The sequence below is a fragment of the Moschus berezovskii genome, chromosome 23, assembly GCF_049115385.1.
Source record: "Moschus berezovskii isolate FMDL1 chromosome 23, NW_MosBer_1.0, whole genome shotgun sequence".
Lineage (NCBI taxonomy): Eukaryota > Metazoa > Chordata > Mammalia > Artiodactyla > Moschidae > Moschus > Moschus berezovskii.
The window spans coordinates 23,171,854-23,185,981 of NC_142482.1; the positions used below are offsets into that span (position 1 = coordinate 23,171,854).

Consider the following 14,128-nt stretch of genomic DNA (forward strand, 5'->3'; position numbering starts at 1 on the left):
TCAGCTTCAACAAAAACCTCAGGAACTCCCTTATGGATCATGGTATGCAGTGCTAGTCACTGCATCCTGTGAAGAATAACAGGCAAGGAAAGGCCACTAAAATGATTAAAAGGATAGAGGGACTTTTGTTTGATGGAGGATACGTCTATAAATATGAATATCTGAGACAAAATAAGATGAACGTCTACAAAAACATGAGACATTCAGAGAAAATTAAAATCGCCCTTTTCATGCAATCTCATGATTGTGAAATTAGGGGACAAAAACAACTTAAAAATGGGGGTAATGTCTACGCAGAAAGAGGCCATTAGTGGGCCTATTAAAAAAGGTCCTTTAGAGAGAGGTGGGAGGGGGGTTCAGGATGGGGAACAACCGTGGTGGATCCCTGTCAGTGTATGGCAAAACCACTACAATATTGTAAAGTAATTAGCCTCCAACTAAAATAAATAAATTTATATTAAAAAAAAAAAGGTCCTTTAGACCTTCCAACATGTGGAAGGACTGTGCTAGCAATAACCAGGAGCGGGGGGTGAGGACCGATCAGCCCACTTCAAGAGTCCTTTGATGGGACAGAAACTACTGTGGACTAGGGTGTGATTCCTGCTCTCCCCCGGCCCCCCACCACTGTGATATACAAGCACAGAAACTCAAAAAGGGGAAAAAACACTGACAAGACTTTCAAAGGATTCAAAATGCTAATATTAAATCTCATTCTGAGTCAAAACTAGATCGAAAATAAAATCAAGGGTGAAGATTTATAGTAGATTAATAAGGAATTAAAGATGTCCTTTGGCTGTCTGAATTGGATAGATAAAAGAAGACTATTTCTTGAACAGTTTGTCCACATCTAGGTTCTCTTGGCCAGAAAGAGACGGTTATTGGTTGAAACAGAGAATTGATCATCTGAATTTCAGGTACGGCACAAGTCCTTTCACAAGGATCAATTATCTGAGGAGAGAGAGGCTCTTATGAACCAACCGTTAGTCACGTGTTGTGTTGAACAGTTAGCAACTCTGGACCGTCGGATCAGTTATTGATTTTCCTCCACCGATTGAAAAAAATCAGAGTCCGAACGGAACGAGAGGAGTGGGAAGGATAATAACCAGAGTGTCATCGAATTGAGAGATGTTAAAAATGGGCAGCAACCAATACATTGGCCCTTATATTTAGGTCAAAGATTTATATACATAAATATATATGCTCTTTTCAAAAAATATTTGACTCAAGAACCTCATTACCCCCAAAGAAAACAGCACCTTCTCCTTCCCATAGGTCCCTTTCTTTACCTGTTTCTTCCCGGGCCCTGGAGAAGGAACTTTCAGCCCCGCCTCCCAGCTCGTCCAAGATCCGCCTTCTCGGTTCACCTGTGTGCCCAACCCCTGACGTCACCGTTCGGCTTCAGCGGCCTGCAGGATTCTGGCTCCCGATTGGTCCGTCTCCCACGGCCTGAGCAGCCCACCAATGGCAGCGGCGTTGGGTTGGGGGGTGCCCACATCCAAGATGGCGCCCCCGGGAGCTGGGAGCGGGTGACCGGCAGCGGGGAAGCGGCCTGAGCTGGCCCTGCGATTGCGGGGTCCTGGGGGCATTTCGCTGGGTAACCCCCTGGCCCGCCTACAAGGCCTTCCCCGGGCCGGAGCAATGGCCGCCGAGAATAGCAAGCAGTTTTGGAAGAGGAGCGCCAAGCTGCCGGGGAGGTGAGCCCAGGAGGCTGAGAGGAAGAGGAGATTGGACCAAACCCTTCTAAATCCTAAGCCCTAAATCCCGCGGGCCTGGGGCGCCAGCGATCCAAGAATGCTGGTTTGGAAAACCTGGGCGTGGGGCTGGGGGGAGCTGGGACTGCCTGGTGGCGGCAGGACGGCTGTCAGGCAAAGGAGTGGGCGGCGAGCTTTGGAGATGGTTGGGTGTGGGAGCAGACCCGGGTCCGGGGGCGTCGGGCTCTTGAGGGGCTTCCCTCAGCCGGGAGGTGGCCGGAGTTCGCGCACAGGGGACAGTGGAGTTGGGTGAGTAATCACTGTCGGTTCTGGGTTTGGAAAGCTATCCTCAGAGCTGCTTCTCACTTTAAGCAGAACTCCCTTCTTGAGGGGGCGGGGGTCTTCACCACGCACAGGTGGTTGTTTGCACGAGGATGGCCCCTTCACTTGCTCCCCCAGCTCTGCACGTACGAATTTTTCTCCTGGACTCCTAGAAAGGTTCTGGTCTGCGGGGGTTGGGTGGGGACAAGAAAAGTGAGGAAAATTCTTCAACTCGACCTCACTTAAGATATCTTGAGTTGGACCTTTCCCATTAGGAATTATTACAGGGTAATTTAGAATCGAGATGATTTCTTTAGCATTTTCTAAGGATTTGTCATACCCCAGTGGCCTCTTCTCCTCTGCCTGGTAATGTACTTGTTCAAATGCATTAAATTTTTTCGTTCTAGAGTTGTTTAGGTGGAGAACAGATTATTTCTAAAATAATCTCCACTCTCGTCCCACCCCTTTTTGGTATACGTTGAGACTCTTTAACAATTGTCCATTCATCAGTCTACTGTTGGTTTATAGTTTCAATTTGTTTGGGGGTAGTGCTGAGAAGTAAAAGGAGTGTATGTTTCAATCTTCAATTTAAGATTTCAGCCAGCCACAGTCTGTTTGATGATGAAATTCATGATTGATTGTACCCCATGTGCTCCCCTTCCTAGCTGATTGATAAAGGGATAATCCTTTAAAACTGTAGCTTTTTTGGTTTGTTTTATCAGTATCAAGAGACAAATCAGGGTCAGTGGTGGCTGTATCGTGGATTTATTTATTGATAGTATCCTGTTAGACAGTCGGGGATCAGTTTTTCTTAATATAGTAAAAAAAATAGGGTAAGGGAATTCAGAAATAACTTCAGATTGAAATGTTGTGGAAAAAGTGTTAATGCTAAAGACTTCTATGTTTTTAGATAGGCACCACTTCCTGCCTACTGATTCCTTTTCCTTCCTGGTCTAGGGAGCTCTCCAGTCTTTCTAACTGCTATTCTCCGGGGTTTTCCATGGTGAGATCATTAAATTTTGACATCAAAAGTTATAATCAGAATCTATGGGAAAACTTAAATCAGGAAGCAGTATTTGAGATGTGGGACATGGCATAGTCTTTTTGTGCCTACCAACTGCTGGTTGTTAATAACAGTTTTTATTTTCTATATTTCCTCTTTTGGATTGTAGAAGCAGTCATCTTTTTTGCAGAGCACTATGTTTTGTGAGATAGGAAGAGGAATCTTTTCAGTTTCTTCAAGTTTGTGGCTTCCTTTTTCATTTTGAAGAGGAATATGAAAGGATAGAGGAGAGAACATTTGAGTTCTGAAAGCTTTGGATTATTATTGGAGTGTTATCTGTGTGATCAAGGACAATTAATCTCTTTAAGCCTCAGTTTCCTTATCTGTGAAAAGAGGATTAAAAATACTTTCTTCAAGATTCCTACGTGGATTGAATTAAACATCCTATTTGTAAAGAACCTAAAACAGTGTTTATTTGTATTTAACACATTATAGTTGCTCAATAAATACTAGTTATGAATATTTCTGTTATTATTAGAGAAAGTATACATTTAAAAGAATGTTTTTCTGATCCTTATTCCAGTAAGAGGTATTTATGTTCATTGTTTATCTTAAGACATTAAAATGTTACCATGATTCATAATGGTTTTTAGTACTTTGCTTGTTGAAGAGAAATATTGTTCGACTATGTGCTTTTAGCAAGGAAGCCATAGGAGCCCTTGGTTATGGGAGAAAATAAAAATTCTTTTAGAGAGAAAGTGCTTTGATGTAAGGAAAATATTAGTACATTTTCTCAAGAATAGAACTTTTGCATTTGTACTCTTTCAGTCATAGTGAAGAAAAACTTTGTCTGGCTGGAGAAATGACACAGATAACTGTCTAGGTCCGTGGCAACTTAGAAGTGAGACTAGCTTCCTCTTTGCAAACTGAAAGGTAAAAATTCAAAACGGGAGCAGATGACTTTCAGTTTCTTTGATCATGATCCAGCAACGTTAATTACAGCAAATAGGAATTTTATGTAGTAAAATAGCCTCAGGTTCAAAACGAATTAAACATCCTTTTGTAAAATAACAGCTTTATTGAGATACTTCACATATCATAAAAATTCACCCTTTTGAAGTGTATAATTTGGTGGTATTTAGTACATTCATTTAGAGTATAAATGGTTTTGTGCAACCATCAACACTAATTTCAAAGTATTTTTATCACCCTGGAAAGAAACCTCATATCCATTAGTAGTCACTCCCACTTCCCCCCTCCCTCTGGTCCTTGGCAACCACTGATCTTTTTGTTTATATGAATTTACCTATTCTGAGCACTTTGTATAAATGGAATAATGTACTAAGAGGCCTTTTGTGGCTGGCTTCTTTTAGGTGTAGTGTTTTCAAGGCTGCTTCTTGTTGTGGCATGGATCAGTACATCATTCCTTTTACGGCTGAATAATATTCCCTGTACGTATGTACTTCACTTTGTTTATCCATTCTTTAGGTGATGGACGTTACAGTTGTTTCCACTTTGGGGCTCTTATGAATAAAACTGTGAAATCCGTGTGCAGGTTTTTTGTGTGAAAGTATGTTTCCCATTCCTTTGACTCTGTGTAGAAGTAGGATTACTTCATATAGTAATTTGATGGAATTAAACATCTTTATAAGTGTCCTCAGTTATTCCTAAGAACCCCATGTGCTTAATATATCAAATGGTCCTTGTGTGGATGCCTGGGAAGACAGGAGGCAGTATGTACCATGTGGTTAAAAATACAGGCTCTGGAAACTTGAAACTAGTAGATAAATAATTCTGGAGAGATAATGGACAGCATAGTGATTATAGTCAACAACACAGTATTATAATCTTCAAAGTTGCTAGGAGACTAGATCTTAATTGTTCTTACCACAAAGAAGAAATGTTAATTATGTGACATGATAGAAGTGTTAGCCAATGCGACAGTATTAATCATATTGCAGTAGAGCTGTCCCTCAGTGTCTGGGAGGGAATTGGTTCCAGGACCCCCTTGGATACCAAGATCTGCAGATGTTCGAGTCCTTTATATGAGGTAGTGGTACAGTTGGCCCTCCATATCTATGAATTTTGTATCCATCCACAAATTCAACCAACTGTGGACCAGACTTCAGAGAGAGACTGTAGGTGTACCAAATCAACAGAATGTACATCTTAAAGTTACACAAGATTATGTGTCAGTTATAGCTCCAAAAATGGAGAAAAAAGGAAAAAGAATGCAAGCTATGGAACCTGACTGGTTTCAGATCTCAGCTCTGCCACTTTCTGTGTGACCTTGGGCAAGTTACTTAACCTCTTGGTGCCTTAGTTTCCTCCTGTAAAATGAGGACAGAGTGTCTACCTTATAAGACTGTTATGAGAATTAAATGAGGTAATGCATGGAAAGTACACAGAAGGTACTCAATCACATTAGCCATTATGCAAATGCTAGTTGTGATTACAGTAGCTTCTATTTTTGTTTCTCCTCCTTGCTCTAGTTTCAGAAACTCGAATTGAAGAACTTTGATCAGTGGTGTGTCTGGAGCCCCGCAGTGAGTCCTGAATGGAGAAAATACTACCTGTTGTTGATTAGGCGGAGGGTTTATGGGAGCACGAAAGAGCCTGATGCAGGGTCACTGTGACTGTCAGGGGTTCATTAGCAATGAGGAGTATAGTTTTGAGCAGTGCTTCTCAAACTGTAATGAATCACCTGGAGGGGCTTGTTAAAACATAGATTGCCAAGCCCCACTTCCAAGTTCTAATTCCGTCCATCTGAGGTGGAGCACCCAAAGCGGAGTTTCTGAGAAGTTCCCAAAGGGTACAACTCCTGCTGATCTGGGAGCTGCATTTTGAGAACCACTGAGTAGAGAGCCTTGAATTAGATTGAAAAAACCCGATTTCTCATGCTGGATGCTTTCCCCCAGTGGATACTGGCCACACCGTGCAGCCTGTGGGATCTTAGTTCCCAGATCAGGGATCAAACTTGTGCCCTCTGCAGTGGAAGCACGGAGTCTTAACCACTGGACTGCCAGGGAAGTCCCTGGATACTGAACAATTAATGCATCTCTGTTTTGCTATCTAGTAGCATCTCTCACGTAACACATCCAAGCAGAACTCTTGATTTCCACATTTGCCCGCTCCCGCAAATCTACTCTGTCCAGTCTCACGTGAATGGTCCAGCCATTTACCAAGTCCCTCAGACCAAAAATCCTGATGTCTTTCATTCTCTTTCTCGTCCTGCTACATCCAGTTCATTAGCAGGTTCTGTGTTGGCTTGTTGGAATATATCCTGAATATGAGCAGTTCTCATCACTTCTACTCCCTACTTTCAGGATCAAACTGAGTCCTCTCTTGTCTGGACCACTGCTGTACCTTCCTCATTGGTCACCCTGCTGTGAGTGGGGGCTTCCCTTGTGGCTCAGCTGGTAAAGAATTCGCCTGCAATGTGGGAGACCTGGGTTTGATCCCTGGGTTGGGCTGTGAGTGGAGTCGGTGCCCCTAACCCCCATTGTTCAAATCAGCTGTAGTTAAGAGTCTGCTGCAGTTAGTACAGGGACAGGCCATGAGGTCTTCAACTAGAGTAAGAAGACCCTACTCTTCTAGTCTTATTGACAAGTTTGGACAATATCTACAAGATATTGGGACAAGTTTCGGACTATCTACAGGACTTGGTAAATCACTGGATTTGGGGAGTAAGGGAGAAAGAGGGGCTGAAGGGATGTCACCTTCAGGTTTCTGCCTTAGGTGGTCAGGTAAGATTGTGGTGTCCTATCCTCAGAAAGAGCCACAGTTTAGGACAACATGCTAACTACTCCATGTTCAATGTCCTTATCTATGAAATGAAATCTGGATTAAGTGAGCTCTGAGGCTCTTACTGGTTCTGAAGTTGACTGTTAAACTTGCCAACTTCAGCTCATGTCAGTGGATGTCTCTCCTGCTCTGTCAGTCACAGAGGTATGATTGATAGGTAAGAATAGCTTGGGGGTGGGCGGGGAGTGCTGAAGGTAGGTTTTTCTATCTTGTGCTTTGGAAAGTAATGAATTTCTGGTCCCACCACATGTCTGAGTGTCAGGAAATTATAGAATGTTATAATTCGACCCTGAGAGCACTGCTGATTGAGGAAACTGAGGCCAGAGAGGGAAAGTAACCCCAAATCACACTGCAAATTTCTTGACTCCTGGTCCACACTCTGCTACTGCCTCCCCTTTCCCACAGTCTCTGCTAAGACTGAAATAACCCTCTGTCCAAGCACCTCATCTGGTTCAAGGATGTAGATGCTTCCAGTGAAAGTATGGATGAGACTTGGAATAGGAGAGACAAATGTGAGCCACAGCCTGGCTAATTCCCCACAATCTCATCCCCAATCTTTCTGGGAAGGGCTTCTCCCTCTTTTTAAGGAAAAGTGGGCTTCCCAGGTAGCGCTAGTGGTAAAGAACCTCCCTGCCAATGCAGGAGACGTAACAGGTGGGTGCTCAATCCCTGGGTCAGAAGATCCCCTGGAGGAGGGCATGGCAACCGACTCCAGTATTCTTGCCTGGGGAATCCCATGGACAGAGGAGCCTGGTGGGCCATGGTCCATAGGGTCGCAAAGAGTCAGACACAACTGAAGTGACTTAGCACACACACACATGTGTTATTAAAGTCAAGGAGCTCTTTTAATATTCAGTGACTCTGAGAAGTGTCTGATTCCTTGAATTACTTAGTAGCCCGTAGATTTTTAACTGAAACCTTCTCTGTCATTTGGTCATTTTTTGTAACTTTAAAGAATCTGATAGTAGACTCAGTGTAATGGTCCCAGCCTGTCTGGGCAGGTACATTACAACCTATTCTTAGCTTGGAAATGCTTTACTGATTTAGTCAGTGACTAGGAGATACTAAATTATCACCACAGCAGCGTGGATCCCCAGTTCTGGAAGACTTCCATCGACTGAGCGTGTGACCCTGCGTTGATTGCCAGCGTGTTTGGCTTCAAAGTGGATAGCTCTGTTCCCGTGTTTGCTTTAGCTCCTCTGCCAGTGCTGAACAAACACCTGTTGATCTTTTTTCCTATCAAGCTTTTTGCACTGTTCCAATTACGTAAACCAGCCATGCCAACATGTTCTGCAGTGTTGTTTTATTGAAGGGAACAATGGAGGTTGACCGAAACTTTTGCTTCATTTTTTCCTTTGCTGTGGCACAGCCCATGGCCTTCTTTTCTCTGTATATGCAGTTTGGTTTCTCTGAGATACAGTGTGACTGCCTCTTCATTTGTAGGGGTAGTGCTGAAACTCCAATACTTTGGCCACCTCATGCGACGAGTTGACTCACTGGAAAAGAGTCTGATGCTAGGAGGGATTGGGGGTGGGAGGAGACGGGGACGACAGAGAATGAGATGGCTGGATGTCATCACCGACTAGACAGACATGAGTTTGAGTGAACTCCGGGAGTTGGTGATGGACAGGGAGGCCTGGCGTGCTGTGATTCATTGGGTTGCAAAGAGTCGGACACGACTGAGTGACTGAACTGAACTGAACTGAAGACAGGAGTCAATTTAAACAGAGGCCTGGGTTCTTCATCGTTCCAGGCTTGACTCAATGAGTATTGTTAAGTGCCTGCTGGTGTGTGTCATGCTCTGCCAGGTGGTGAGGAGGCTACAGAAAAAGACATGGCCCCATCACTGCTCTGTAGAATCTGAAAGTGCTCGGCAGCTCAGCTTCCCCGTGGAGAGGATGCTCAGTGTTATTGTCTTTCTGGTTTTTCCACTTAAGCATATGTTACTTTTGTAATCAGAAAAACTGAAAAGTGGAGCTGGGTGAAAACACTGTTGAGTGAGAAAAGCAAGATGTAGACCGATATGTCCAGTGTGCAGTCTTTCATGTAAAAGTTTTAAAACATAAAAAAAGATATCGCATGTTTGTGGATACATGAATATATGTAAAAGTATAAAAACAGACAGGAAGGATTTTGTATTCGCTTCAGGATAGTGGTTATCTCTTGGGGAGGTGGGGGAACGGGTCTGGGGACTGCAACTGGAACTTCAGAAGTCTCTTTAACACTTTATTTTCTTAGAAAAAGAAATGTGGCAGGCATTAATTATTTGTTAAGTCAGAGTGATGGGTTCGTGGGTGTGTGTTATATCTTTATACTTTTCTTTGTTTTTGAAAATGTGAGTTAAATGCCTTTTACTCTTGTGGTAAAGCAAATGTTTTTTAAATGTGTGTTGGAGAAATCAGCCAGTCAGCCATGAAATTAAGTAAGATTTAAAGTAGCATTTATGATTTAGCATCAAAGTAAGTCGTAAATACAGTTGTGATGCCATTTATATGAAGTTTTTCAAACATGCAAAACAATACTCTGTATTGTTTCGGGATACATGCACAGAAACTATAAAAACAAAAATGAGGATGAAAAATGCCAGTCTCAGTGGTTTCCAGAAAAGGGTTGTGCTGGGGTTTCGGCTCCATAATGTCTTATTTCTTACGTAGGGGTTGAGCCCCTACCTGGGTATACTTTATATTATGCTCTAAATCTAGTTTACTTTAAAAATAGTTTATTCTTTAAAAGCAGCATAAGCCTCAATGTCCGTGTTTTAGGGAATCAGCGAAGGCATGGGTTAGTGGATGCTGGGGATAGGCTCAGAGAAAGTCTCATGGGGCAGAGGGTGTAGAATTTGAAGGAATGTTTCAGGATGGATAATATTTTTAAAATGCAATGGGGAGAAGAGCCCAGCTTAGCGTTTGAGGTTAGGGTGTGTGGAGACCAGCCTACTGTAGAGTTGAGTTTGAGTCTAGTAGAAGTGTATTGTACAAGTTGATAGGTGAATTATACATGCCCAGAAATTGAGCACCTTAATCACCAGGCTCTTTCAGTGTGTCTTCATGTAGTCATCTGGGCTTCTCTTCCTCTTCTAACTTCTTGCCTCTCCTTTTTGAGATTCAGTAAACTGATAAACTATCCAGAGTGTTCCAGGTACAGACCCATTATGGTTTAGTTCAGGAATATGTTAATTAAAAATGTTAACAGATACATTATGGTTTTAGTTCAGAAATAAGTTCAGTTTAGGACATGAGTTTGAGTGTACTCCGGGAGTTGGTGATGGACAGGGAGGCCTGGCGTGCTGTGATTCATGGGGTCGCGGAGAGTCGGACACGACTGAGCGACTGAACTGAACTGAACTGAGGCTCTGATACCTTTGCTGATAAAGTCCATCATTTATCTTGGCCTTTCTGGCTATGCCAGCACTCTGGGCTGAACGTCTTTAAAAAATAGTCTACAGTGATGTTAAGGTCCTTTTCCTGGGTGATTATTGATGGCCTTTAGCTCCTAAAGCTACACCATTCACTTCAGTCGCTCAGTCGTGTCCGACTCTCCACGACCCCATGAATCACAGCACGCCAGGCCTCCCTGTCCGTCACCAACTCCCAGAATTCACTCAAACTCATGTCCATCAAGTCGATGATGCCATCCAGCCATCTCATTCTCTGTCGTCCCCATCTCCTCCTGTCCTCAATCCCTCCCAGCATCAGAGTCTTTTCCAGTGAGTCAACTCGTCCCATGAGGTGGCCAAAGTATTGCAGTTTCAGCTTCAGCATCAGTCCTTCCAATGAACACCCAGGATCGATCTCCCTTAGAATGGACTGGTTGGATCTCCTTGTGGTACAAGGGACTCTCAAGAGTCTTCTCCAACACCACAGTTCAAAAGCATCAATTCTTTGGCGATCAGCTTTCTTCACAGTCCAACTCTCACATCCATACATGACCACGGGAAAAACCATAGCCTTGACTAGATGGACCTTTGTTGGCAAAGTAACATCTCTGCTTTTTAATATATTATCAAGGTTGGTCATAACTTTCCTTACAAGAAGTAAGCGTCTTTTAATTTCATGGCTGCAATCAGCATCTGCAGTGATTTTGGAGCCCCCAAAAAATAAAGTCTGACACTGTTTCCACTGTTTTTCCATCTATTTCACATGAAATACCATTAGCTACACCATTAGGATCGCTTTTTTTCCTGCTGTATTACTGGCAGGTGGTAATACTCTTTTATGGAGAGAATCTGAAGATTCTTATTCTGCTACTCAGTCACCCAACCCAACTTGCCCATTAATATCTTCCTGCAGAGTTTATTCTCTGATCTTTTTATTTTGCTAACATAGAAGCTTATGGACTTAGAGAGTTCAAGTGTACTCATCTTAAGAGTATTTGCAAATGCTGAAATACAAATCAGTGGCCCTTTGGGTTTTCTAGTTTGTTTGAGCTTTTTGTTTTGTCTAAGCTTTCTCTCTCTAAGCCAAACTTTCCTGTATTCTTGAATCCTTCTTTTCTCTCTTCTTTTCCGCTGCCTGGGAAACTGTAAACACATTCAAGTAGCATTGTTTGTATTTCTGTAGTAGTACATGTGAGGGTTTGTTTACAATTTACTCAGCAATCCTCCATAGATGTTCCGAAATCTTACTACTAAAAAGGTCAGGGTCCTGCTGCTGCTGCTGCTAAGTCGCTTCAGTCGTGTCCGACTCTGTGCGACCCCATAGACGGCAGCCCACCAGGCTCCCCCATCCCTGGGATTCTCCTGGCAAGAACACTGGAGTGGGTTGCCATTTCCTTCTCCAATGCATGAAAGTGAAAGGTGAAAGTGAAGTCGCTCAGTCATGTCTGACTCTTAGCGACCCCATGGACTGCAGCCCACCAGGCTCCTCCGTCCATGGGATTTTCCAGGCAAGAGTACTGGAGTGGGGTGCCATTGCCTTCTCCTACTCATAGCTAAAGATTTATACATGAATATTCCCTTCCGAATCTTAGTAGAAATCAATGTGAAAATGATCAGATTGACTACATTTTTATTTAAAAGCAACTTTAGGATCACATCTTTATGTCAAAGTACTTCATGTCAAAGGTACCTGGTAAACCTACTTGTTCTGTTTTCCAAATGTTAGTAAGAAATAAATTACAAAAATCAGGGGGAGGAAGAAAACCAACATTTCTTAAAGCACTGAGTGTGTGCCAGGCAGCATTTACCTCATCACCTGCTATTATTGCTTAACTACCTGTAGGAATTGTGCTGAAGGACTTTTTACACATTATCCCATTTAAACTTCCCAGTGGTCTTAAGATTGCTTAATTTATTTCTTAGAAAGGTGATCGTGTGTACAATACTAATTGAGAAAGGTATAAAAAGGTTTGCTCTGAAAACTTAGTCTCTGCCACAGAGCCTCCAATCATCAGTTCCACTTCCATACCACTGCTTCTGAGTCTTATGTGTTCTTTCAGAAATGCACTGTAAATACATAAACGTAATCATATGTAAGTACGTGGATATATTCTATTTTAAAGATTTTTACACAAAATGGAGTTATTACTTTGCATATAATTCTGCATCTTTTTTTTCAATGAGTGTTTCATGTCAGTGGATATAGAATTACCTCATTCTTTTTAACAGATGTACTGTAGTTGATTTTACCAGTCCCATTGATAATAATCCCTTTTCTTTTAATAGGTAAGTTTGACCCATATATATTTATTGGAGTGACTGATATATTTGGTTTTAGTTCTATTTTTAATATTTTCTTTTAAAAAACTTTCACTATCAGGACTGTACTTGCTTTGGGAGGAGGTGGGTATATTCTGGTGTAGGTTCTGATGATTTGAAAGAGTTATCTTTTTATTCTAGTGATTGTGTGTAACTTTATGCCATGTTTCTTCAGACAGTGTCTGTTGACTCCCTACCATGAGTAATGATGAAATTAGCACTATTTCCTGCCTCCTTCCCACCTGCTTTTAGTTGATTATTGTTATTTTTCTTAGTTTTATTTTATATCTTTAAACATACCTGTATATTAGGGCGTCAAAGAATGAGATGGCTGGATGGCATCACCAATGCAGTGGACATGAACTTGGGCAAACTTCAGGAGATGATAAGGGACAGGGAGGCCTGACATGCTGCAGTCCATGGGGTCACAAAGAGTCAAACACGACTGGGAGACTCAACAACAACAACATACCTATATATTACTTGAACTACCAGTTATAAATATCTTTTGAGCCTTATCAGTAAAAGATGAGGAAATCAGTCTACTTATTTCAGTCTACTTCTCCATCCCACTTTAACATTTGCCAGTTACATTATTTTTGCATCCTCTTCTGCAGCCAGAAAGCCTCAAATTTAAGGCTCAATCTTTACAAAGTTTTAAAAATTTACGTACTTATTTACTTTTGTCTGAACTGGGTCTTGGTTCTATGTGGGGGGCTAGTTGTGGTGCAGGGGCTTCTTTTGTTGCAGAGTCCAGGTTCTAGGTGGGTGGGTGGGCTCCAGCAGTTGCAGCGTGTGTGCTCAGTAGTTGTGATTTGCCAGCTCTAGAGCTTGGGCTCCGTCGTTGTGGCACACGGGCTTAGTTGCGCCGGGACATGGGGAAGCATGTGGAGTCTTTTCAGTACAGGGATCGAACCCGTGTCCCCGACATTGGCAGGTGGATTCTTGTCTACCACCAGCCTTTTGCCGTAGTGTCTCCAATTATTATATTATTAATTGAAGTTTTTCCTCTAGTAGTTTCTTCAGGAAGGAGTCAAGGAAACCAGATTCCCTGAGTTCTTACATGCTGAAGTGTGCTTTTCTGTTGCGTTTGTACTTAAACCACAGTTTGGCTTCAGTTCAGTTCAGTCGCTCAGTTGTGTCCGACTCTCCGCGACCCCATGAACCACAGTACGCCAGGCCTCCCTGTCCATCACCAACTCCCGGAGTTCACTCAAACTCATGTCCACAGAGTCGGTGATGCCATCCAGCCATCTCATTCTCCATCGTCCCCTTCTCCTCCCGCCCCCAACCTTTCCCAGCATCAGAGTCTTTTCCAGTGAGTCAACTCGTCACATGAGGTGGCCAAAGTATTGCAGTTTCAGCTTTAGCATCAGTCCCTCCAATGAACATCCAGGATTGATCTCCTTTAGAATGGACTGGTTGGATCTCCTTGCAGTATAAGGGACTCTCAAGAGTCTTCTCCAACACCACAGTTCAAAAGCATCAATTCTTCGGCGATCAGCTTTCTTCACAGTCCAACTCTCACATCCATACATGACCACGGGAAAAACCATTGCCTTGACTAGACGGACCTTGATTAGTATACAATTATTTCAGGTCACTCTTTTTTTT

General features: G+C 42.7%; 1 protein-coding gene across 2 annotated transcripts in view; it reads left to right on the plus strand.

Moving 5' to 3' along the window:
• Window positions 1–1,458: 1,458 nt before the first annotated feature.
• TBC1D22B (TBC1 domain family member 22B) overlaps window positions 1,459–14,128 on the plus strand; it is a 68,778-nt gene continuing 56,108 nt past the window's right edge. Inside the window, exon 1 of one of the 2 annotated variants that reach the window (XM_088831175.1) lies at window positions 1,459–1,694. In XM_088831175.1, coding sequence (XP_088687301.1) covers window positions 1,639–1,694 — 56 coding nt within the window. In that variant the 5' untranslated portion in view covers window positions 1,459–1,638. The remainder of the gene's footprint in view (window positions 1,695–14,128) is intronic. The other variant, XM_055407257.2, reaches the window with a different exon arrangement.